Genomic DNA, 26936 nt, shown 5'->3' with positions numbered 1-26936 from the left:
CTGACAGCAAAAACTCCACAGCCAAAACCCAGAGTTCCCTTTCTGGCAGACAGTTTGCAAGCACAGGCTTCTTTAGGTGCTAAAATAGTGACTATGAAACCACAGGTTTTTAGATTTTTACTACATAAAAACAAAGCCCAACACCATAAAAATATCTCATGGATTTCAACCAAAGAGCATTCATGTAACAAAACACCAGCACCAAGTCACAAAAGAGCTAGTACACAGCACAAGACCACAGGGACATACCATAGTCTACACCAAAGCTCACTGGTCTGCGTTCTTGCAGTTGACAGCCAAACTTATATCCCTGGCCTTGACAACACGCGCTGACAAGGACCTAAGCCATCTGTGTGCTGCTCCATGCCTGTGAGGAAGCAGCCAAACCCTCAGCAGTCTTACCAGTGCCACTTGACACCACCCTTGGGTACTGGCCTTGCACCCTCCAAAACCAAATCTCCAACACTCCTCCCTCTCAGCTGGGGAACTCTCATTGGCCTCCCCTTATTGGGAAACCAGAAGCAATCAGAAGAGAACACCTTCCTCCTCCCAACACCAAGTCAACCAGCTGACCAACGCCTTCCACAGCCACACTCTTTGGCGGAAGAAGTGGCCCCTCTCTTCCTGAGTCCTGGGTCCCACCCCACTTGCCTCCTCAAGGCCCACACCCCTGCAATCAGCCCCCCTCACCTGCACCACTACCTGCACTGTCTGCAGGATCATACCCAGCACACAAGCATGCTTCTACAATCTCCCACCTGACAATCCCTCCTTAACCCCCATCTCCCTCCAGCTGCCTTATTTCTCTGCTCCTTTTGCTCTGTGAAAGAATCACCTGTTCACGTTCTATTTCCTACCTCCTTAGTCTCTCCACTCAGGTTGAATCCACTGAAGCTGCATCATTCAGAGCACTAATGCTGACCAATCCAACAATCAGCTGGTTTGCGCTCGTCTTATTCTCTGAACAGCAACTGACTCGCCTTTGTGAAACACTTTAACCCTGACTGCTGCCACCGCACTCCCCCCGACTTTCTCCTACGGATCAAGGCCGCTCCTTCTCACTCTCCCATGCTATGTCTTCCTCCTCATTCCTCTAAATGCTAGAGTCCAAGGACTCACCCCCTTGTACTTTCAATACTTTTCAATATTTATTCACTTGCTGAACTCAAGCATTTACTGAACACATACCATATAGCAGAAGCTATTCTAAGTGCTGGGGACACAGCAGTGAACAGAACAAACACAAAGCCTTTGCCCTGGTGGAGCATATTCTACTAGGAACATGCTGACAACTGCCCTAACTCTACCTCCAGCCTCAACCTCCTCCTTCAACTCCAGACTCCTATTATCAGATGCCTGTTCCACATTTCTACTGGGTGTCCAATAGGCATCTTATACTTACTATGGCCAAGAAAAATTCCCGCTTTTCTCCTCAAACCTGCTCCTCTCTCAATGAGTACCTCCTACCTCGGACAGCACCTCCAGCACTCAGCTGCTTAAGCCAAAAGTCTAGGAATTAGCCTTTGTCCCCTGTGTACTCACCCGCCACGTCCGTCCTTCTACAATTCCAGTCAGTCCTACCTCCCAAGCATACCCCACAGCTGGCCACTTCTGTCCGTCACTGCATCTGCCCGTCTCCTCCTGCCCACGTTTCCCTGCTTCCACACTCGGGCTACCACAGTCCCCTCTCCACACGGCGACCCAGGCAGGCCCTCGCCTCTCACCTCTTCCTCCGGCTGAACAGGAAGAACCCGCAGCATCCTGACCGAGACCTGCCCAGCCTCACCATGTCCCACAACCCTCCCCTTCCAAAGACTCTCAGCCACACTGGCTTTCTTTCCTTTCCTTCAAATCACCACCTTCTTTTCCACTCCGGCCTTACACCTGCTGTTCCCTCGGGCTGGAAGGCTCTTTCCCCCAGGACTGCCACATGGCTGTCCACCCTGATCATCCAGGTTTCCACATGCAAGGTCACCCCCTCAGAAGCCTGACTCCTCATTACACCGTAATCTCAGTGTCCGCTTTTCTTCATGGCACTTGCTGCTCTCTGAAAATTTCTTATTTGTTCACTTTTTTGTTGCCTATTTCTACCAATTAGAAAATAAGCTTCCTGCCTTATCTTGTTTACTGCCTGATTTCACTGTAGGTGCTAAATAAATGCTTTAAAAAATAAACATAGTGACTCTTTCCCCTTCCCTCAATAATTCTCTGTGGCTCCATTACCCACATATTTATATCTCTGCTTCAGATTCCAACTTGGAATACAAGTCTGCACAACTGCACTCCTCTCCTAGCCCCAGTTTTTTTTTTTTTGTTTTTTTTGTTTGTTTTGTTTTTTTACAAATTCAAGGAGGCCCCCAGCTTACAGGATTCCAGAATCTGAGGAGCAAGTCCATGTGCACCTCAGCCATTTTATAATCAAGCACAAAAGCCAAACAAAAAGCACCACGCATGCACTTTGCAGTGGGGGAATAAATGTGTGACCACGTGGCCTTTCAATGATGGCTGTTTGGGTGTCCACCAGAATAAACCTCTTCTCAGGCTCAGAAACACCTGCTCAGAGCATAGCAGTAGGGAGGCAGCAGGGTACTGCGCAAGGACAATAACTGCAAACCTCAACCCCTCCTCCGCCACATGCCTCACTCACCGGGGTCTGTCTCAGATACACAGGAACAAATCCAGCCCGCTTCCAGAATCTGCAAAGATACAAAGAGGGCAGGTCACCATGTGCTCTCCAGGGAGTGGCTAAGAGATAAAGATGGGCAAGGGCCAGAAGCAGGGAGTCGGCAGACAGCCGACACGGACTCTGGCTACAAAGGGAGCACACAGCCCACCTGTAAGGAAAATGCAATAAATGGTCAGGCTCCCTCAGATGTTCGGAATCTTGCCGAGCATGACCTAGCCTGTTCAATGTAAATATGTTAATTGCACACATGCATCTAGGTGTTCCCTGGTTGTCTGATATAATTGTGCATGTTCTCCCAGGTGTTCCTTCGTTATCTGACTCACACCCAGGAGTCCCTTGGTTATCTGACTTAAGCATAAAGGACAAACAGCTCTGATCCACAGTGCCCTAGGGACGCCACCAGGCTGCTGCCATGGGCTGGTAAGCTGCTGCAGGGACTGACCTCACATCTGAATAAAGTATGTCAACCTTGCCAACGGCTGCCAGGATCTTTCCAATTACCTAGCTCGCAACCTGCATGTGAGGTCTGTGACCCAGTGTGCATAACGGGTTTGAAGGGTCTATGACCCAGCCAGACACCACCAAACTCTTCTTTCTCAGGGTTTCTTTCACTGCAGGAGGGTGGCACTGGTGACCTAGGGCAGGCAACACTTACTTGAGGAGCCTGGGCGTCAAACCATAGGAAACGCCCAGGTAATCCAGGTGCTCGGCAGACCTCTCATTCAATTTGAGGAGTAAAGGAGGCAGGTCCTTCCGGGGAGTGATGACCTCTTCCAATAGGCTGACGGCCTGCGGAGATGCCAGGAGAGAACACAGTCTACTCAGCAGAGGGAGAGGAGGGCTAGTGAAATTCTCAAGCACCCCTGCGGACTAAACACACAAAAACTGAAAGAGGCTTCCTGGTTTGTTCCTGCGGTTTTCAACATATAGGAACATCACTGAGTTAAGTAATCATTCCCAAGTACACAAAACACCTAAACACACATGGAATCACAGTGCTCTGAACCTAGAACGCAGGAAAACAGCCACACAGTTTAGAAAAGCCTAACAGATTTACAAAGGAACAGAGGCAGGATTCTGAATATCCAGCATGAAGTGCAGGTTCTGTCACCTGACAGCCTGTGACCTTGGGAAGTGATAAACCTGAGGCTCAACTTAAAGCCCCTTCTCTAGCTCCCAAATAGACATATTGCAAAAAACAATGAATGCATATGAAAAGCTATCGTAGTTACTAGCATTAATCATTCTTATCAAGGAGAGACAGAATTTCCTTTAGCCTGGGTAAGAAAGAACGAGATTATAGAGCAGTGGTTCTCAACTTAAACAAGCATCAGAATCAGCTGGGAAGCTCGTTAAGCCACAGATTATTAGGCCCACCCCTGCATTTCTGATTCAGTAGGAATCAGGGGGGTGGAGCTCCATAATTTGCATTTTTAACAAGATTCCAAGTGACGCTGGTGATGCTGGTCCAAGGATCTCAACTTGAGTTTGTTTGGCTGAAGAAAGCAGCAGGAGAAAACAGAAGAGCCCAGACTTCTGGACTGTTCTCACTGCTTCTGAAGACCCAAAAGATTATCCTCCCAAGAGCCAAGAAATGGGAGTTTTGCCAAAAGATGCTTACCTCGCTGCTTACGGTGTGAATTTCTTGTGAGGTCTCAAGGACCTTTTCCTCCAGACAAGGGAATCTGCCCTCATAGTACATCTGCAGCAGTTGCAGAGCCCGGCTGCCGTAGCCCATCTATGAGCAAATATGCAGGGAAATAAGCAGAGGGAAGGGAGATGTTCTCAGCCTATCTAAGCCACTTATACTCCCCGTATTACTCTTGCTTTTAGAAAGCCTTCACTCCTGGTCAAACTGCACTTGGCAAAGAGAACCAGTGAAATCCCCTAATGAGGTCAAAGCAGAGACTCCTAACACAGAAAGTTCTTACACTGGTCTAGCCCATCAAGAACAGCCCATTTGCCACTTGAGGGTAAGAATGGCTGGCTGTGCTTTCTGCTCCACAGATCCGCAAGCCCAAAAGAGAGACGGTTTCTGTGCTATTGCCAGAAAAGGAAGTTTCTACAGCTAATTACTCAGTGGGGCTTCCTAAGAGACAGAAAGCAATTACAGAAAGCAGATCTGATTCCCAAGTCCCTGTGCTCACAAAGAAAGGGCAAGTATATCCCATAATCCTGTCCATCCACCCATCCCAAGCCCTGGATAAATTTTCCAGAACAGAGAAGTGCCTGGAACTTGACTTGCTTCTTGACCAGCTTCTTATTCCAACCACCACGTAAACCTGCCCTAGCAAGCCACCAGCAGCACGGCTGCAGCCAACAGCAGCACACCAGGTTTGAGAGGCAGGAGGGCACATTACCCCTTGATAATCTGGGTGCACAGCAATGCGAACCACCCTTCCACCAGAAAGACCGCCGAAGTCTGGATCTTGGAACTGTGTGGGAGACACAAGCCAGTAACTTAGCAACACAAACATCCTCTGACACCACCACCTCCCCTCACTCACACGTGACAGGGAAAGTGCATCACCTGTTCAGACACGGTCCATGGAATCAGGTCCCCTGAAGCCTTCTTGCCTCGAGACAAGCTGTTCAAGATGGACTGGCGAGAAATCTCCCCTTCAAGGCACACCTGTGGGGGAGGCAGGACAGTGCAGACAGAAAAGCCAGCTCCAGATTCAGAGTCCACTCACAGAACGTCAGTGTTTTATTTCTCTGACTAGGCGGCTGTTTCCACCCCCACATTCAGGTTTAACCCTGACACTGACTAATTCATCCATTTCTAATAGAAACTTCATTACTGTTACAAGGCAGAAAACTGACATCCTCCTGACCCAAAGAGTAAAAACCACATTAGAAGAGGACTCCATGGGTGCTGTGCATGTGTGTACATCAATTAAGACACAGGATGCCCATGCAGCTCTGTACCAAAGAGTGCAGATTCAAAATAACTCAAGTGTCTATTAGGAGAGTGGTTAAACTATGGGACATGCATATCATGAAATACTAGGCAGCCTTTAAAAGGCATGTAGATTATGAATATTTGACACATGCCTAAAACAAAATAACTAAATGCTATAATCCCTTGTTTATGAAAAGGAAAAATGATATAGGGAAGCATAAATACATGTCAGGTTTTAAAAACATTTTTCCTCCCAATCTATAGCCCCTCATTTTACAAGTACCAAGTACTGCTTTTGTAATAAAGGGGAAAACAAAAAAACAAGTTTTGTCTGTGGATGGAGCTGTAAGTCAAAATAACAGAGTGGCCAGCTCTGGCTTCACCCATCCAAGAATGTGGGGCTCTAGATTTTGGGTGGCAGTGGCTTCCTCCTATGCACCCTAATCACCAGCCTCAAGACACCCAGCCACTTGGCTCCAGACTAGGACTCCACAGCTTTCCCTCCCCCACTGCAGAAATTGAGCCATTCACCCTGGCTGCCTAAGTAGTTTCCCAAATCAATACCACAAGGGTGCCTCTGCTTCCGTACCTGGACAACAGCAAGCACTTCAGGCAGGGCATTCTGGGTGGGGGGCACGGGAGGCAGGAGGCAGAAGAGATGGTGAGCAGGTGCATCGGAAAGCATCTGGAGGTCACTGGGAGAGTTCTACAGGGCACGGACACAAGTCAGTGAGAAGCGCGCCTCCTCCTGGCCTATACTCAGGGGCTGTACTTGGAACCGGCGGATGACTAGAACAATGCCTTCTCTCCAGCCAAGTGAGCAGCTGAAATCCAGCAAAGTGCCTTTCTAGTATTTTGGCAAGCCTGAGAGACTCTTCATAATGGCTTAAGTGGAACTTTGCCTCAAATGCCTACTGTCCTCTCACCCCAGCGCTGAGGCTGCAGAGCAGGAGAAGAGAACTCACTAGCACTACTTACCTCACAGCTCAGAAGTGAACTTTTCCCAGATAAGAGGCTGCTATTTCAGGAAAAGCTGTCACCACTTCTAACACCAACTCTTCAGTCTTCCATTAAAGTAGTTCATAAAAAAGCTACCTAGATACTCAAAAAGTATCCTTTCCAACTTGCTCTTTAGTTTTTAAGAATCTCAGATATAGTAAACCCTCAAATTCACTGCTCCTTGAAAATAGCCCAGAGGTGCAAAGTCTCAGGTCAAACAGCACCACTGGGTTACAACTGTGATGTCACCTTAGCTTATCAGTTTAGTAGGAAGGCAAGAAATACAAGTACTCCTTAAAAAATGGGCAGAGCTTTCCACCCTCCCTGGCTGCCATGCATGGAGCTACATGCTAGAATTCCTTGCTCTGTATACAAAGCAAGACCACTGGACCTCATCAACATCAGGACATTTAAGTCACAGTGGCATGGTCACCTAAGCCACAGGGTCATAAAAGATGTGAAAGGCCAAGTAAAAAGGGACTGCCAAGTACTGAGGCTCCCTGCTGAAGTTTACCCAAGGGTTCGTGCAGTTACCTTGTAGTGAGAAGCAACATAGAGGGCCATAAGCCGCTGGAGGAAAACTTCGGAAGCCTTGTGGTAGCAAAAGAGGGTGTCTCTATTAACATAGTAGCTGGACCTGGAGTTAAGCAACCAAAACAAACCAAAGAGAGCCCAACACGGAACACACTACTTTCTGCAAGTAGTATGGATTTCCCTTAGCTTGGGAAGAGGAGCTCAATGTCTTAAGCAGAAACACATTAGGGAAGGAAGAAAAGAAAAAGGAAATCCAGAATGTTCAACTTTCCCTTTTCCCTAGAGCAGCATCCTCTGAAACAAAGGGTGAAAATCCTTTTAATTCTTTCCTCGCCCCTTTCCCTTTCACAGAGCCAATGAAACCCAGAGAAGGATACAGTTCACAGGCTTCAGGCAATGGGCAGCCTGAGACTATCCGAGTAATGTTGAGGCAATCCAGGCACAGCAAGTCATTCAGCCACTTCTCCACCACATCCCCAGGTGCATAGCGGATTGACTCCTGGAGGGAAACCTCATGCAACGTTCGTGCTGTTCCCCACAAATCACACACAAACACACACACACAATAACAATTATTAAATATGTGTTTTCTAAAAGATCAAGAAAAAATATTCCACTTCATATTTGTCACATGGTGCCCAGATATGTACGGCTCAAGAATTTAAATTGGGTGGTTTTAAATTATTTTGATGGATAGTTAACTTGCCATGATACAAATGCAAACGGGATCTCACTAAGTCAATGGGACCATACCCCAAGACAGGGACAAAGGTCCAGCCACCAGAAGGCCCAAGTCAGGCCCCCAGCTGGTCACTGGATTGCTGTTCCTCAGAGAAAAGCTACTTCACTTCCTGGGGACTTTCTGCCTCATGCTGGGAAGGTCTGATACTGCCTGTCATGTCACAGGAGAAGCAAGGATCCAGCAAGAGTCTGAGGGGACTTGCTGTGGACTTAGGGTACCTGATGCCAGTCTGGCTGTCGTCGTGGTCTTGTTCTCAGCAGTGGTGCTGACCTGGCTCTGGGCACTCTGCTGACGGAGCTGCTGAATCAGCTTGAGGGACAGTGACCGGCCAGTGCCCTCATAGCTAGAAGCAAAGGCAAAGGCAATCAGACACAAGTCCCCAAATCCACTCACTGGGAGAGGACAGAGAGCTACATTCCTTGGCCTACTGAAACTTCCCGAGGACAGCCTTTCTCATCTCTGAACTTCCAGTGCAGCATGCACACATCCAAAGGAGGCAGGGCAGCATGGTGGCTCAGCTTGGAGCCATTCAGGCTGGCCTCAAGTCCTGGCTCATCTACTTAGTACCTTTGGGCAAGGAACACAATCTCTTATTGCCTCATCCTCAAAAGGGGGATTATTCTAGACACCTCATAGGACTGTGATATGAACTAAAAAAATAAGGACTAAGAAGAAGATGTAAGTAAAGCCTTTACCACAGTGAAACCAGAATACAGTTAAACAGTCAACTAATGAGAGCTGCTATTAGAAGTACCATGCATGAGAAATGAACCAAGAGCATTTCCAGTTGGGAAAAATCAAAATAAAACAAATCTACCACCCGAGTGATTCTTTTCATTACTACTTTCACTTAAAAGGTGATACAAAACAGGTAACAAAAAATTCAGGAAAAAAAATCACTTACAATCTGATCACTGAACCAGTTCTTTTCATTTTTTAGTATTTCCTCCTTTGTCTCTGTCACAGCGTATATGACTGCAGGGTACACACTATTCAGCAGGTTTTCCTCTTTTTTTTTAGTATTACATCATTTCATGGTACTCAGTATTATATTTAAGGACTGTATAAATACTTCCTTACTCAAATGTTACTTTTATAGAATGATCAAAAAGCTGGAATTTTGAAGTATTTTATTTCCCCTCCCTACCCCACATAATAAAGCTCTCCCAAAGGACTTCTATTTACTTCTTAAAAAAAAAAAAAAAAAAAAAAAAAAAAAAAACAGGAGTAAGCACAAGCAACAAAGAACATCATCAAGAAAGTGAAATAACCCACAAAATGGAAGAAAATGTTTGTAAATCATGTATCTGACAAGGGAAGTATATCTTAGAATAAATAAAGAATACTCACAACTCAATAAAAAGACAACCCAATTAAAATAAACAGAGGATCTGAATAGACATTTCTCCAAAGAAGACATACAAATGGCCAATAAGCAAAGGAAAAGATGCTCCACATCATTAGTCATTAGGGAAATGTATGAGATACCACTTCATACCCACCAGGAACGACTATAATCAACAAGACATATAACAAGTGTTGATGAGGATGTGGAGAAATTAGAATCCTCATACACTGCTGGTGGAAATGTGAAATCATTCAGCTGCTTTGGAAAACTATCTGACAGTCCTCATATGGTTAAACATAGAGTCACCTTTGACCCAGTAATTCGACTCCTAAGTATATAACCAGGAGAATGGAAAACACATCCACACAAAAACCTGTACACAAATGTTCACAGCAGTATTGCTCATAATAGCCAAAAGGTCGAAATAACCCAAATGTCTACCAACAGATGAACAGATAAATAAAATGTGGTATACCCACACAATGGATTATTATCCAGCCACACAAAGAAATGAAATACTGATACATGCTACAAGGATGAACCTTGAAAACATTGTAGTAAGCGAGAGAAGCCAATCACATAAGGTCACATATTGTATGATTCCATTTATATGAAATGTCCAGACTAGGCAAATCTATAGAGATAGAAAGTAGACTAGTAGCTCCCTTGGGTTAGGGGTATGAAGGGAAGGGGTGATGAAAATGTTCTAAAATTGGTTGTGGTGAGCACAGTTGCACAACTTGTGAATATACTAAAAACCACTGAATTACACGCGTATTGGGTAAGTAGTATGGTATGTGAATATCTCAACAAAGCTGTTTTAAAAAGCAAAAATCCATTTTATTTAAATACTTTCAGTAAGTAAAGCAGTCATAGTAAGAAGTCTGCAACACAGAATTATCTCTTCAAGAAGTGATTTCCACACAGAAATCTTTCCAATACTGAAGATGTACATTCACTGACCTGGAAAGATTTCACAGTATACTATTATGTGAAAAGGCAAATTTAAAGCATATGTAAACTATGTTTATGTTCTTGTTCAAAATGAAAAAGTAACAAAGAATAAGTACAATTTGTAACAATGAATATGCTAATAAAAAATTTTAAAAAGAAAAAGAATAATAATGACCAAGATAATTGTCACCTATAGAACATCCACTGTCTCTCAATGTGTTTTTAGTGGCTGCAACTTCAAAGCAGTTATGGTTATTACTATTTCAGAGTCACAGAAACAGGATCAGAGATACTGAGTGAAAAAAAAAAAAAAGAAAAAAGAAAAAGTAAAATTAATGCACAAAAAATATACACCAAAATTCTAACAGAAGCTATCTCTGGATGGTTATATTACAGGTGATTTTTCTTTTGCTTACCTGTTTTTTCTAATTTTTCCATAGCAAACATGAACTAAATATTTCAAATTTTTAAAAAAGCTCTTGCGCCATTATAAGCTTGCTTTCTTATGCTAACACATATACTTAAATACTACATTTTCACATAATTCTAAGATATAAGATATTGGTATTGCCATCCATATAGTACTTTTTAAAACCTGATTGATCACACCTACAGACAGAAGGAGACATTCTATCGGTTACAAAATTCTTCACTCCTATGCTGCCCATTTAATGTCAGACCAGAGGTGAGTTACAGTTTATTATGAAGCCAGCTCCTATATGCAGAAGTCCCAGGATGAAGACTCAGACTTTGGGAATCAGACTTATTTTCCTGGGCCTAGCCACATTCGTTACATGCCACCTAATTTGCAAGAACCTACAAGAGGAGTAACCTCCCCCACCCACGGTGCCTTACCCATTGATGGTGGATGCCATGAAAACAAGGTAGGGGCCCAGGAGGCTTTTCACCAGGGGGAGAGGGATGGCGGCAGCTTCATCAATCACAACGAGTTCAGCCTGGCCCAGTTTCACAGCATCTGCAGGATGTATATACTGTGAAGAAGAAAAATTTCGATTATTAGCATGACGACCTAATGCCATCGCTGTGATTACTGGTGAGTCATCATAAAGACTGCTCTCTTTCCTCTTTCTCCTATTCTTCCTTTCTCCTTTTTCTTGGCAGAGCAAAAATGGGATGGGCTTGGAGTCAGTTGCATAGGTCCAAACGGCTCAACCACTGATTGTGTGACACTGGTCAGGTGCTTTAATCTCTCAGAGCCTCAGATTTCTCTTCTGTAAAGTGGAGGAAATACCTATCTTATGGCTGCTTACGGAAAAAAAATAAGGTAAACATGTAAAAACCTTGCCTTGTGCCGGGCTTAGAGCTGACAGACGGTGGCTCCTTTCCCTTTATCTTCTCATGTTTCTCCCCAGTCTTAGGCTAGGGAGGCCAGTGAACCATGCACAGCTCCACCCAGTGTTGGTTAAAAGGAGGATGTCAGGTTTCTCGTGCTGGCTGCTGTCCTTGCTCTGATACCATCATTATAAAGGCCAATCTCCCTGCACTGGTGGGGACATTTCTAGAACTTACTCTTTTCTTAATACATACACACTCACATGTCTTTATGCATACAAACAACCCCTTCAGTATTGTCAGGGCTACCTGCTATTTTTAAAGTGGTCTGCAAAAGGCCGTGAAGAGATATCTTATAGAAGAGGAAACCTGAATAGCCAATTAACATAAAAGATACTCAACCTCATGAGTAATCAGTGAAATGTTAAAGACAACAAGGAGATACCATTTCATAAAATTTAAAATAGCTGTAAAACACCCAGTGTTGGTGAAGACTCAAGGAAGTAAAATTTAAAAAAAAAAAACTGCTGATGTTCACACACTTTAAAGGAGAATTTGGCAAAATCCAAGAAAGCTGGAAATCTGTGCATACCTTATAAACCCAACAATTCCACTTCTGGAAACATAAAAATCAACTGTTGTACATTCATATAGTGCTTAAAAATTAATCAACCAGACCTACAAGTTTCAATGTGGACAAATCTTGAAAACAAAATGTTGAGTAAAAAAAGGCAAGCTGAAGGAGGACAAGTATAGTATGTTACCATTTTGGGAATACATAATTATGTGGTGAAAATATAAACACATGAATTGAAAAGAAACATACCAATCTCAGAATAGAATAACCTATGGAAAGTGACAGAAGGGAGTGGAATGGAGAATGTAGAAGAGGGACTTCAACTCTATCTATGATGTTTTAGTTCTTTAAAACAAAAATACAAATGACTTTTAAAGTCTCTGCACTTACCTGTACATCTGAAGTATTTTAGTAAAAATAAGATTTCTTAGCTGCTTTGCTAGAAGTTGATGGGTGAGGGAGGCAGCGACCCTCCTCATTTCTAGCAGCAGAATATACATCCTCAATAGGGCCCCGTGTCTTGGATTCTTACGGGGGAAAAACTAAACAAGCATCACATAAAAGCAGCAGAAAGCAGCCCCCTTGGGGAGGTAGAGCCAACTTTAATCTAATGTTCTTCTTTTTCTCAATCTCCACCAAGAAGGAAGAGGCCTCAAAGGAACACAAATGGAGTCTCATAAAGTAAGGTCACCTCCCTCTGTGCTTAAACGCCAGTCTGGAGACAAAAGAACTCCAGTAATTTGAGAGGGTATTTGATTACAAATTCAAGGAGGAGTAAGGGCTAAGCCAGGGCATTTCAAGGAAATGTTTTTCTTCTTTGGTTTGTGTATTTTTCTTGAGTTTTAACAGGCCTCTGTATTCTCATTGCCTGAAACCTGCCCCCCACCCCCGCCCCACACCAACATCAGTCTTTCCTTGTCTCAGCTGAGGGAATCAGGAAAAAGTGGGAAGAAAAGTATAGAATGAGGAGATTCTAGAAAGAGACCTAGTATGAAAAAAATTAAAAATCTTTAGGTAAAAAGCATAAAATGTTAACATTGTTTATTGATAGAAGGTATACCTCCTTGACAGGCATATCCCTTAACAGGCATAAAGTTCAAGGGCAAAAACTGCCAAGTCCGCCTGGCTCACTTCCCACCCTAACCCAACTCCAAAACTAATCAATGAAACGACTCCAGTAAGAGCCTGTTAGTATCAGTCCCTCTGTAAGCCTGTCACACGATGTCTCTCTTAGAGATTTAACAAAATTGCAGCCTTTGCACAAGTAAAACCATTACAGAGCACTAGAGATTTATAGAGCTTTTGAGAAAAAACTGTTTAAAAGGGAAAATAGGCCACTGGCTAAACCACAAAGACTCACAGCACAATTTGCAAAATTCTTTTTTTCTTTTAAATGGTGAGGTTATAGTTCCAGTTATGGATGCACCATTCAAAACCTGCAGTAACTAAGCAAAATTAAAACTGATGTCAGAACAATAATTCTCTCTTAGCTGACAGCATATTCTCAATCACTTATTCCATATTTGAGGGGCAAAACTACAACTTTTCAATCTGACTATATACATTTGATAGTTTGCTTGAATGTATTCCTTTAGAAGAGGCTGAAAAGCTGGAACAGGTTTATCACAAAACAACAGCACTGTCTAATAGGACATAAAACACCTATAAACGGAAACATCTAAGAGCCAGTTAAATACAGCAGGACATAGGCCCCACACAGCAGGATCTGAGAACGAGCCTCACCTGAATGGTCTGCCTGTGTTCTCGGAATACATTCACTCTGATCACTGCTTTGTTAAATTCAGGATTTAGAGACTGAACAATCTCATAATCCAGATGCTCCTGGAGGGGAAAGAATCAAATCAGTGACAAACTTGAGAAACAAGCTTTAGAAACTAAATATTAAGAAAGCAAGCAAGCATTCTACAGACTTCACCTAAATTTAAACCCAGAACTAAATCAAAATAAGTTCTTATCCTAAGTTCCTACCTGATATTGCAGAGAATCAAATCCTTTAAATACAAATTCAAACAGTGTATGGAGGTTATCAGGGCTTGGGGAAGTAACAAAGATATTGGAGTACCTATAGGACAAAAGAAAAGAAGGATTTTTAAGAAATTAAGAAATCTTCAATATTGTAAAGAAACAATAAAGAAAAAGAAAACATTTTTGTCTGCCCATCATAAAGGTGATAACCAGAGCTAACAGCAGGGAAAAAAGTCAGGATAACTTTTGGGGAAGAAAAGTAAACCAACTCCATGCCTGAGTATATATTTTTTTCTCAAACTAATGAAAACATGTTAACAATCTCAAGGTAGCAAGTCCCCGCACTTAACTACCAACACACCTGTGGTGACACTGTGGGGAGAACTCGCTCAGTGTGCAGAACTGGCACAATGCTCCTCAATCCAGTGCCCTGCTCCAAGAGGGACAGCTTCACACTTACCACTAGCTGTGCTGAGGGCTCCAAACTGTGAAACCAGAGAGCTCAATGGGTGTGCAGGCCAAGGCCACAGCACCCTCCAAGGGATCCTTGCTGAGTGCAGAGGATGCTAATGGCTAAGAAGCTGACTGGTTCGGCTGGAGCAGCAGGAAGAACAAACGACTAGGAGTCAGGAGCTGAGCTCAAAGTCCCAGCTCTACCAGCACTCACTTGCCGGGGAATCCAGGATAAGTCACACAAAATGCCCACAGAGCTTGAAGGAGCACCAAGGAAGGTAATGCACAGCAGAGAGCACAGTAAATTCTAGGTCTATTATTACATCTGCAAAGTTGGAAGAAAATACTCTATTGGCAGTTGCATAAAATCTTCCACCCGGGGCAAAAGAACAGAAAGTAACATCACACTCAAAGATAGCTCCTCAGAAGCAAATAAGATCCAATTAATCATAATCATTAAAATGTCAAACTTGTACTTTTCTCAGTCAGCAAAGCTGGTCACGGGTAAGTCAAAAAGTTCATGGAAAGATTCATATTATCTTTGAATTCTATTTTTCCATGAAAATTCTAAAGTACCCTCGTACATTCTCATCCCTTGAGACTTAAAGTTTCTTACTCCCATTTCTTTGCTTTGGTGCATTTGCTCAACTGTAAAGAGTGATTACAAAGGCCCTGGTGTGTGTGTGTCTGCGTGTACGTGCACGTGTATGTGCACCTCTAAGGAGGGTTGGGGGAAACAGTGTTGCCGTTTCCAGCCAGGACCCAAGATCTAGAGAAATCCCACAATAAACCCGCTCAGAACCAGGAACCTGAGTTAACAGCTGTCCCAGTCTCCTGACTCCAAATCCTGCACACTGCTTCTTCAGCGCCCAGTTCCTAAAGATGGGGAATCTAACCCCTTACCCAAATGCCACTGCCCCAGCAATAGCCAATCCCAGGGCTGCAGATTTTCCCCGTCCTCGGGCAGCTGTGAGTGCAACAGTACTCCTCAGGGTCTTTTCGGAGATCCCCTCAATGAATTTCAAGACGGCTTTGGCCTGTGGAAAGTCAGACATATTAGGTGAGCTCTGAGAAAGGCCAAGTTTCAGCCATTTATCACCATCACATGGAGAAGTCAGGTTGATTCCAAGGTTAAATAAAAGAGGGGCAGTTCTTATACGCCAGAAAGCCCTGCTCAGCACAGGGACTCCTCACCCCCTTTGGCCATCTCATCTAGTCTCAAGGTCTTTTGGATGCTGATTAGATGCTGATAACCCCCAAATTCACATCTCCAGTCCAGACCTCTCCCCTACACACCAGACTCTCTTACACATGGAGCTGCTTCCTATACATCTCCACTTGTACAAAAGACCCCTCAAACTAGAAATGGAACACCCAGTCTTCCCCCAAACCCACCCCACCTACTCTTCCCCATTTCAGTTGACCGCCCAATTGTTTAGGCCAAAAGCCTCATCAATGTTCTCCCCCCTACCTGATTCATCAGCAAATCCTGTTACTGGCACCTTCAAAACATACAAAAATTCCTGCCATTCCTCACCATTATCCTCTTCTTTCACTCTGCTCAAAGCCTCCATCCTGTCCTGCCTCCACGATTACAGCAGCCTCCTAAGGAGTCCCCCCACTTCCACCCTTGCTCCACCACAGTCTATAGTCTACACAGCAGCCAGAGGGATCCTTCACCACTGTGCTGAACATAGATACTGTAAACATAAAAGCCTCCACAGACCCTCTGAAAGAGTGAGTGCCAAAGCCCTTCCAGTGGCTGCCTGGTCCTCCCGATCTCCTCCTGCTCTCCCTCCTGCTCAGCCTCCTTGCCAAGGCACCCAAGGCACGCTCCAACCTCAGGCCCGTGTATTTGCTGATCCTCCGCCTGAAGCACTTGCTCCTGGACAGCCACGCAGATCGTTTCCTCAACTCCCTCAAGGCTTTGCTCGAATACCACCTTTTAAATGAGGCCAGCCCTGACCACTATATCTAGAACCACAGCACCCCTCCCTCATCCTAGCACAGCCTTGTCCCTCCTTGTCACTTTCTCTTTTTCTCCATTCTACACATCATCTTCTGCTTCACCACATGATCTTCCTTTATTCACTGTTTGTCACATCCCACCATGTTTTGTTTTTTTTTAAGATGACTGGTAAGGGGATCTTAACCCTTGACTTGGTGTTGTCAGCACCACACTAACGCAGTGAGCTAACCAGCCATCCCTATACAGGGATCCGAACCTGTGGCCTTGGTGTTATCAGCACCGCACTCTCCCAAGTGACCCACAGGCCAGCCCCCACCAGAAGTTTTATTCACTTTATTCACTTTATTCACTGTTTGTCACATCCCACCAGAAGTTCTGTGAAGCAGGCATGTCCCTCTTGTCTGCTGCTGAGCCCCAGTGCCTAGAAGAGTGCCCAGCACCTACAGGGAAAGCAAGATGCTGGTGGCATGAATGGGAGGAGCCACAACACTACTCAGGAGCCACACTTTGCTCCCCAGTCAGGATCTGCCCTGGGAATAGTTCTGCGAGTCTGGGAAGAAGGCCAAATGGTCCAGCCTGACCTGTCTAGTCTTGACAAAGCTATCTCATTCGCCAAGGCCAGTGACACTAAGAAAAAGCTGAAGGGACATAGGCCCAGGCAAATGGAAGGAGAGGAACGGGAGGGGCTTCAGGAAGCCCAAGACTCTCCAGACGGAAATACTCAAAGGGGATCCAGGTCCTACTTGTCTTAACTTAGCCTAGCTGAACACTGTATTTTACCCTTTTGCTTTAGAGCAGGGAAGTTAAAAACTGATAAAACGTAACAGGAAAACCCCACAAAAAACAGAAAGGTAACAGGAAAAAAGCCACAAAAAACAGAAGGGTACCAAATCTGGACTAAAAAATGCAAACTTTTCTAAAATAAAAAACCAATACAAAGAAACCAAAAATCTAAAAAGTGGGCAGAGGACATGAGCAGACTGGCTCAAAAAGGAAAAAAAAAAAAAGAAAGAAAATACAGATAGCCAATAATTACATAAAGAAGGTACCTGCCTCTCTCATAATAACAGCCAACACAAATTAAAACAATGATCCTATGTTCCCATATTACAATGTTAAAGACTTATAAGTTTAACAGGACACAGTGTTGGCAAGGCTGCAGGAAAAAAGGCATTTTCATATACTGCTGGCAGTTCCATCAATTGAAGCAATATCCATTTTTATGCGCACACTCTGATCCAGCCAACAACTTCTCTTACGGAAACTTATCCTAGATATAGTGCCCACAGATGTATCTGTAAAAATGTTCTAACAGCATTGTTTATAACAGCAAAAAAGCTGGAATCAACACAAATGTCTAACAGGGGACCACTTATACTCTGTACAGTGTGACCCCTTCACATTAAAAACATATATATCCAGTTACATGCATAGAAAAAGGTCCAGAAGGATACATAATAAGCTGTTAATAGTAGTTGTCTCTGCAAAGTGAGACTGCCAGGTGGAAATACCACTTTTTAAATCTCTTTTGTACTTACTAATTTTTTTTCTTTCTCCCTTTTTTTTCTGCCATGGGCCATTTGTTTTGTTATAACACTACTGCTAGTATTGTAGTTTCTCCCTCTTCTTCCTTTTGCCCCATCCTGTGTCTCTCTGGTGATAAGAGGGTACCAAGAAGTGATTCCAAGCAGCCTAGAGCCTGCAGCCTGGGCTGCATAGCAAGTGATGTAGCTGGTAACTACATTTCCAGAATGAAAAGGGAAGCCAGCCTATTGGGACTCAGCCCCAAGTAGGAAGTGTCACTGCAGCTGTATTCCATCATGAGGACAGAGCCCAGTGCCAAGAGGCCTGTGCTACTCATCTGGCTCAGCCTGGACCAGAACCCTGAACACACCTGAGAGCTTGAAGGCCTCTGGGCTGTACCCAGTCAGCAACCATCATGGCCCAGGAACCACCAGAGAAGCCGCACGTACCAATGCTGTCCACCTCAGTGAGCACAGAAGTGTATCCTGGCAGCTCCCACCCAGCCTACTGTTTGCACCCCAAGACCAGGCACATACCACCCCAGAGGGCCCTCAAGCAGACCTCACACTGAAACCAGGGTAAGCACTAGGGACATCAAGCTGTCCTCTCACTTCAGTACAAGCAACAAGCAAAAACCTTTACATCAACAAAACTGAATTGAAATTAAGGACTTCAGATATATCATCCTCTCTTGGAAAAAGTGCTGAGGAGATTCCTTTTAAAATGTAATCTATCTCCCCCAATCCCCAGCTCCCTGAACTGCTAACTTATGGTGGGTGGGGAGGTAATCCCTGGACTTCTTTTGTGAACCCAGATGACACAGAACAGCCTGGCTATTGTTGAACATGCAGGAGCATAAGCAAGAAGAGAAAGGCCTCTTCCCCAGGACGGATCTGGGTCTTGACTTGTCCTAACTTGGCTTCTGTTACTCTCTGCAGGCTGTATTTTCCCTCTGCATTGTGCATACTGAGGTGGAGAAGTTCTAAACACCACTCGTACCTGGTCTAGGGTCTTGCAGCAGTTCACCAGCACGCCCACAGGCTGGGTGTCCTGCAAGCTCTCTTTCAACTCCTTCAGCTCCAGATCCAAAGGACCAAGACTCTCATCCTACCAGAAAGAAGAGAAGAAGGTTTGCCACTGCCACGGGAGACCAACACAGAAAACATGGCCTCCCCCAGATTCCGGAACCCTTGACACAGAGACTCACCGGAGTCTGTGGAGGCAGGGCCTCGATGCTGGCAACGTGGGAGGAGATGGGCAGGATATTGAGCTGGTCATCGATGACGAGACACTTCTTACAAGAGGCCAGAGAGAGAATAAACCTGAGGAACAAAACCACTGTAATGAGGTGTTGGGCAAGGCAGACAGTGTCTACACAGAAGTGTAGAAGAGAAGAGTGGCTTTTCTTCAGGAAAATCATTAGTCTCACATGTCTCTAAGAAAGCCAAACAAAGCCAAAACCCAGTGAGAGAGCACTAAGAGATGATTCAGAGCCTCCTCTACAGGGCACCTGAACACACTTTATACAGCAAACAAGAAATCCAAGAACTCCTCCCGGGAGACTGATTATAAGCATTCCTACTGTGCACAAGCGACACTGTTCCCTGTGTTACCTGGCCCTTCCCTCGTCCTCCGAGGCTCACTCTTTGGCACTAAAGTGTCTTGGGCCATCCTTAAATGGAGAATTCCAAACCCAACCTACATACAATCACCAGTCACACACAGGGAAACAAACACATACACAAATGGATTTATTTTCTGTCACAAGGAAGACAAAATAAAAATAAAAGGAAAGAGGAAAGCTCCCTGAAGACATCTAACACAAACCTTCTTGCATGTAGAAAAACACGTGTTTGGCTATAAAATTCAAACATCCTCTCACACTGCAAGAAAAGGGTTTCACTGGCTACTTTCACAGGCCTCTGTTCTATTTAGCTGTACACAGCTGCTCCTCCTGCCCTACTCGTTCTACTGAGTTACAGGATCATAGACTGTTAAAATCAGAAAAGCCCCAGGGTTCAACAAGGCCAGGATTTCTGAACTTCAGCACTGCTGACATTTTGGACCAGACAATTCTTTGCTGGGGAACTGTCTTGTGCACTGTAGGATGTTTAGCAACATCCCTGGCTTCTACCCACTAGAGGCCGGCAGCACCCTCTCCACTGCCCCCAAAGTCACGACAATCAAAATGTCTCCAGACACTGCCAAACGTCCCTAGAAGGCAAAACTGCTCTAGTTGAGAACAGTTTTCACTAGGAAAACTGAGAACTTTTTCACTGAGAACACTGATCTAGGCCAAAGTTTCTTAAGGTGTTTCACAGGTTGCTAACTGGTGTTCCCTAAAAAAGGGCCCTGTGGTAAAATAATTTGGGAAACAATCAGTTAAATAGGTCCTTGCAACTGCAAGACTTTTCAAAGGCTACAACAGGCTAATGCGAATCTTCATAAAGAAAAACAGTATCAGCGTTTCCCACACACATTTGAAAAGAAAACTACTGTCCCCCATCATAGGTCCCTGGTAAAAGACTAATGTTCTATGAAATATCTTTTGGGAAACAGTGATCCAGACAAATCACCCTTCTGAAACATGAGTAATTTGGCTGGCCGGTTAGCTCAGTTGGTGAGAGCATGGCGTGGACAAGGTTAAAGGTTCAGATCCCCATACTAGCCCCCCTCAGCCAAAAAAGAAAGAAAGATAAGTAACCTAAGAGTCAGAGAGGAAGAGATACTTAGTTAGGGCCATGGAGCCAGTGTCGAGACCAGCAGCAAGACAGACTCCAGGTCTCCTGGTCCCGATTTTCCACACCTTCCAGTGTTCCCTTAACTTCACAACTATTGCTGCTGTCAAGAATCTCACCATTGTGGAATCCTGTACAGCCTTCCCCGATACAAAAGCAAAGCTTCTCACTAAGTCCAAGATAAAAATATTCCTTCCTCTATGGCTCCCCCACAATTGTAAGGGACTGAGAAATGTGCTGTAGACCTACCTCTCATTAAATCTTCCCACCACATCCTGATGGGCCTCAGTCCTGTATCTGGAATGCACGTCCTAAAAAAGCAAAACAATATTCATTAACAAAGTCATCCAGATAGTGCTGAAGCCCAGGGTCCAAATATGAAGTTCTATCAAGGGAGACAAACACAGTTCTATCAGTGATCCTGCTGGAAACCAAATCCATTCCTACACAACCTGCTGTACTGAACTGGCCAAATCCTATCTGCTGGAACTGGGATCAGACACCAAATGCAATGTTCCTATGACAATAAACTTCCCCTCACCTCGTCTTTGGCTGTCCCTACATTTTATCCAGCATCCTAAGATGTATCAATTCATTCAGTCTAACTATGTACCAGACACGCTGGGCATATACTGGTGAAAAAAGCCTGACCTCTGTTTTCATGGAGCATACAGTCCAATGGTTGGAGGGAGAAAAATGTGTAAATAAATACAAATTTCGGCTAATACTACAAATAAAATAAAGGGTGCAGTGATAGCAAATGTAGGGGGAAAGGGGCTACTTATACAGTGTAGTGAGATAAGGCCTCTCTGAGATGATAAGCTAAGACATTCAGGATAAGCAAGTAGCCATGTGAGAGGGAGAGGAAGAACAAGCAAACTGATATGGACACAAAGTCCTTCATTCATTCACAAATATCTAATGAGTGCTTACTAAATGCCAGGCACTCTTCTAGGATCTGGGAATACAGCAGAGAGGAAAACGAAGTTCCTGCTCCCATGAAGTCTTTCAACTAGTACAGAACAGACAAAAACCAAATATATCACTTTAGGCAACTGTCAAGTGCTTTGAAGAAAAAGAGAGCAGCTTAAGGAGTGACAGGAAGAGCTGTCTTTTGGTTTTTGTTTTTTGTTTTTTTAAAAGATGACTGGTAAAGGGATCTTAACCCTTGACTTGGTATTGTCAGCGCCACACTCTCCCAAGTAAGCTAACTGGTCATCCCTATATAGGGATCAAAACCCGTGGCCTTGGTGTTATGAGCACCACACTCTCCCAAGTGAGCCACGAGGTGGCCCAAGAGCTGCCTGTTCTAAACAGGGTGTGACCACATGAATGAGGCCATATTCAAAGCAGGGATCTGAAGGCAGTGAAAAACGAGCTGTGCAGATAGTTAGGGGAAGCACATTCCAGTGGGAACAGCAAGTACAAAGTCCTGGGATGACAGTGTGCTAGGCATGTCTGAAGACCTTCAAGGAGGCCAAGAGGGAATGTAGTGGCAAGTGACAGTGGGAGTGGTAGTGACAGGAAACAGCCCCTAAGATTTGAGGAAAGTCCATTTCACCAGACAAATGCAGCTCATGAAACCTGAGGCTAATCCTAACACCATTCTCAAGCCACTGGGCTTTGGACATGACTCTCAAAATAGTGACGGAGCAATACTGATGAAGGCAGGAGACCAGTTCTGCATCAGGTGAGACACATCCCCACTCCAAACCATGTCCTCAGCCAAAGTAGTGTCTTTTACTCTGGGAGAAAACTACTTCTCTCAGACTCAAAATTCTTGCCAAACTCGGAGTGGAACTGACAAATGATCCTTTGCTATCGACTAGGATGAAGGCCAATTAGGAAGTCTGCACGTGGTCTTTTCCAATACACAGATTTAGGCACTGGCATTGCTCCTTGCACAACACTATTCCAGAAAATTTAATGACGTAAAAACTACATTATATCTGAATCTCACTGGTATAGGATTTGCAAATGCCTGAAAGTAAATATGAAACTCAGAGATTCCTAGGCACTCAGGGAATCCCTGAGATTTAGCTGCAGTGATTTTTTCATTAGCTGCAGTCAAAGAGTTCCCAGCCCAGAGGCTATGCTGACAGCTCACTGGAGCTGCCTAACAGAAATTCTTTTTTTAAAAAAGTGAACAGCAAAAATAGATTTATTTGAATCCTCACAATTAAGTTACTTACCATGGTCATCGTGTACAACTGTTTGAGTGAGTTCATGGTCCGCAGGAGGATAACCACCAACCCACCACCTTCCACCGTTTCTACAGTCCTGGCCAGCAAGTTTGGAGTTAACGCTTCAAAATCCTGAAAGAAGGAGACCCTAGAGAGGGCTGGCCATGCAAATAGCATCCCCAGGAACTCTTAACCAAGGGCCAGGTGGTAAGGCAAAAAGAGGGCTTCAGAGCACAAACTGAAACCATACCTCCCACCCCAACTTACCAGAGTATATGCGCGCGGGCGCGCGCACACACGCGCTCTCTCTCTCTCTCTCTCTCTCTCTCTCTCTCTCTCTCAGCCCCTTACAAAGTAAGGCACAAAAGCACACCGCAGAAGAGGGCCCAGCCCTTGAGTATAGGTTATAGGTATCTGGTTTTCTATGCCAAAAATGATTCTAATAATATGTGATAAAAATCCCATTTGAAAATAACTCTTCCAACCTTCACTGATTCACACCTGAATTTCAGAAACATCTTACGTTTATTTTCTGACATGTTTAAGATCAAACCTGTTTGGCAAAACTCAACTGCACCACATGGGGGAACTATAGCTTAAAGGAGCCATCACTCCAGCAACTGGTAATGGCAGCAAGCGGAACACTCTCTACCAATCAGAGATCAGGCCAGGGGATGCCCCAGAGTAAGGCTGAGAATGAGGCAAAATGCTCTGTTTAGGACTCCAAGGTGGGATGCAAGCCAGCAGGACAACCAAATGGAATGCAGAAAGAAAAAAATGAGAACTTCTGCTATTTTGATTCTCCCCTTATTTCTTAGTTTATATTTTGCAAGGTATAAAATTTACATAATCATGGGCATAGTAGTACATATAAGTAATAAATACACAAAAAAATGTGGGAATTTGTGCTGAAATTTTTTGTCTTGGGGGGTTTGGAGGGGGAACAGGTATCAAAGAGTCAAAGAAAAAAGCAAAGACCACCAGAGCCAAAAACAAAGAAAAATGTCAAACTCAGTCTATTAACTTGCCAGGCAAGAGAATAAATACCAGTGAAGAAATTCACCAAGTGGTTCTCTAAGGGAAAAAGTGAGGGGGTTTTAGGGGCCAGCAAGGGGGTGAGGGTATTCATTGTGGTTATGCTACTCCAGTGCTCTGGATAAGACATATGAGCACATAGGTATACAACAAGTCCCACTGCTCACTGGTCAGGAAACTCCTCAGCAAGTTCCAATAAGGATATGGGTTCCCAGGCTCACTCAAAGTTCCTGGTACTTGCTTTATCAGCTTTAGCTGGTTACAACCAGTTGTGATGGAACATCACTGTTCAGTTCTGGTATCTCTAGACAAATGCTAGTTTACATAGAGAATTCTCTTTTTATATGGAGGTAGGTAATCTAGTTTCCTTTGCAAAGTGGCCAAGTATTCCAAGACTAATGCTTGAGGGACGGGGGAACAAGTGGCTCTTGCTCCATACTGTACACTCTTAGTGGAGAACCAGACAGCCCAAGCACCTGAAGCTCTGACTTCAATCACAGGCTAAAGAAAGTCACCCACCTGGAGGACACACATGCCGAAGGTATTGCCCAGGATCTTGTGGGTCTCATTGTAGTAGCAGTAGCGGATGTTTGTGGCTGCTACGAAGAGTTCAAAGGGGTCATCTTGCTTTATGTTCAATGTCCCATTCTTTATTTTCTTCTGCAACTGTCGCATTCTTTTCTTCCGGTGACTGCAATCACCCCCCATTTCATGAGAGTCAATTAGCCAAAGAGACTAAAAAGTTGAGAGCAGGGGATAAGCTCCATGATCACCCAGTTAGGGCTTTGTAGCTAGCTGGGAACTTGGAAAGTGTGGGACCAATTCCCTCACTTTAAAGGTGAAGGAAAGTGGAGAGGCATCAGAGCAGAGTGGTTAAGAAGACAGGCTTTGTGAGACAGTGATAACTGTGTGTGTGAAACCTGCTATCCTGCTCTGTGACCTTGAGCAAATACTTCACTTTAAAAGATGGGTAATGGGAGTAGCTAAACCTCACATTTGGCCAAAGCCAGAGCTTGAAACCAAACCTAGGTGGCCTCATTACCTTAGTCTTAAGCCAGTGCTTCAACTACTTTGTGCTGCTCACCAGAGAGCCTGTGAAAGGCAAGGTGATGGCAGGTTACTTTATGCATATTTCCTAGATGAATTCATCTAATTCCTTCCCCAGAGTATGGGATCCAATCCTCAAGGACAGTTCTTATATAAGACAATAATGATACAGGATACAAGGACCAGACTGGAACTTGGACGTCTATCAGAAATCCTGAACTGTTTTGGGGCTTAAAAACCCTAAATATCCAACTACCATATACCTTCCCTTTACAGAAAGAGAATAAGAATATTCCAGAATGGAGGATTATAGCGGGCCTCCACTTCCTCGTCTGTGAACCAAGGCAACTGGGTGAGTTTGTCTCCACTGTCCCTTCTGGCTCAGGCCTTAAACCCATGACTTACACGCAAGCATCAGCCTGAACATGATGCTCTGCCAGATCCAGACAGGGGTTAAGTAGGAGAGCTATAACAAGCAAAAGAATAGATTTTTAAAAGTGAAACTAGGCAGGATAAATTTGAAAGGCAAATCTGCCCCAAAAAATGTGAACTGCCTAATTCTGCACCTATCTCACATTTGTGAAATAAAAAATATTGAGAATCAGAAGCCCCCAAAACTTAAAATTCTGGGATAGGCAACAGGTCTTATCCTCAATCTATATTAAAAATGCTTATTTCCCTAATTATAAAAGAGTATGTACCAAAAAATGCCAGGTATGGTTTAAAACTACATACCAATGATATATATCTAAATGCTAAAATAATGTCTAGGTGGTGAGATTATGGGTGCTTTTTATTTTTATCTTTGCATTTTCTGCATTTTTCATTTTGTACAATAAGACTTTTATAACTCTTTTTTTTTTTTCCAATTGCCATTTCTTTCTACTATATTCACAGTTACAGTTGGGGAAGCTGATGTCATAAATCGCCATGCTTCATGACCCCCATGGGAAGATGGGGGTCAAAGGGGCCATGGCAGAGACTGCTTGCTATTCACCAAAATGTATTTCTTCTCCTTCCTTGGGACAAAACTGAACTTCATTTCCCATCCTCTCTTGTGACCATGTAACTGAGTTCTAGCCAATGGGAGAGAAGCAGAAGCGGTGTGTGCTACATCCAGTCCAGTTCATACCTTCCACGTGTCCTTCTCCATCACGCAAACTGAGAGAGAAATCCCCTGAGCAGCCCTGGAAGCTATATGCTGAAGGTGGTAGAACTGCCATCAGTCTAGGTTCCTAAATAACTGAAGAGTCCCCTGTCCCCCACTCCCCAGACCTGGAACCACTCTGGACTATCAAGTGAGCAAAAAATAAGCTTCTATACTGTTGAGCCATAACTGGTTTGGGTGTATTTATTACTGCAGCCTATCCTATCCCAATACAGGTCCAAACAGTTCCTTACATCCAAGCACTGCTCAAGCACTATGGTCTTGTTTCTAAGCATAGTATATATGCACATCTACACACCCAAAACAATGGTATTACTTTTTTTTAAAAGGCCAAATTATTTACTCAAAATCTAGTTTCTTTTAAGCAGAATCAGGTGTCTTTTAAGACCAGAGGATAGAGACTAGTCAAGATCAGACTTTGGTACAAAATAAAATTAAATTAACTTTACAGCCTGTTAACAATACATCCAACTCAACAAATATCAACTGAATACCTAGTACAAACATGCTAGATCATTTGAAAGTATGAAAATATACAGATAAGTAGGAGAGAGCTCCTAACTGAATCTAATCACCTGAAAATGAAAAAAGATATACGTGACTATATCTCAAGGCAAGAACATTTGGTGACAAGCATTGTAAGAGGAGGACAAGTGCTAAAGAGGGTTGTGGAACTATCAGGCATGACTGAAGAGGGCTCAGGAAAAACTTCAAGAAGGAGGCAGCCCTGAAAAATGGGGAGAATTTCAGTAGGTGATGTCAGAGAGGTAGAAGTGGCATTCCAAGCAGAGGAGACAG

The 26936-nt window shown here is 44.0% G+C and overlaps 1 protein-coding gene across 3 annotated transcripts in view; it reads right to left on the bottom strand.

The window, feature by feature from the left end:
* NAT10 (N-acetyltransferase 10) overlaps positions 1-26936 on the bottom strand; it is a 38714-nt gene that overhangs the window by 7479 nt on the left and 4299 nt on the right. For 2 of the 3 annotated variants that reach the window (XM_063094453.1, XM_063094454.1), the window contains exons 4-21: positions 24443-24614; positions 22898-23020; positions 20955-21016; positions 19175-19289; positions 18967-19074; positions 15378-15511; positions 14025-14118; positions 13779-13877; positions 11021-11157; positions 8082-8206; positions 7499-7649; positions 7122-7218; positions 6178-6294; positions 5217-5318; positions 5047-5121; positions 4308-4424; positions 3342-3475; positions 2648-2696 (exon numbers count right to left, since the gene is read on the bottom strand). In XM_063094453.1, the coding sequence (XP_062950523.1) occupies positions 2648-2696; positions 3342-3475; positions 4308-4424; positions 5047-5121; positions 5217-5318; positions 6178-6294; positions 7122-7218; positions 7499-7649; positions 8082-8206; positions 11021-11157; positions 13779-13877; positions 14025-14118; positions 15378-15511; positions 18967-19074; positions 19175-19289; positions 20955-21016; positions 22898-23020; positions 24443-24614 (2011 nt within the window). The remainder of the gene's footprint in view (positions 1-2647; positions 2697-3341; positions 3476-4307; positions 4425-5046; positions 5122-5216; positions 5319-6177; positions 6295-7121; positions 7219-7498; positions 7650-8081; positions 8207-11020; positions 11158-13778; positions 13878-14024; positions 14119-15377; positions 15512-18966; positions 19075-19174; positions 19290-20954; positions 21017-22897; positions 23021-24442; positions 24615-26936) is intronic. The other variant, XM_063094455.1, reaches the window with a different exon arrangement.

Source organism: Cynocephalus volans, chromosome 4 (assembly GCF_027409185.1).
Source record: "Cynocephalus volans isolate mCynVol1 chromosome 4, mCynVol1.pri, whole genome shotgun sequence".
In the NCBI taxonomy this organism is placed as follows: Eukaryota; Metazoa; Chordata; class Mammalia; order Dermoptera; family Cynocephalidae; genus Cynocephalus; species Cynocephalus volans.
Note: the sequence above shows the minus strand (reverse complement) of the source record. Positions and strands in the feature narration are given on the sequence as shown.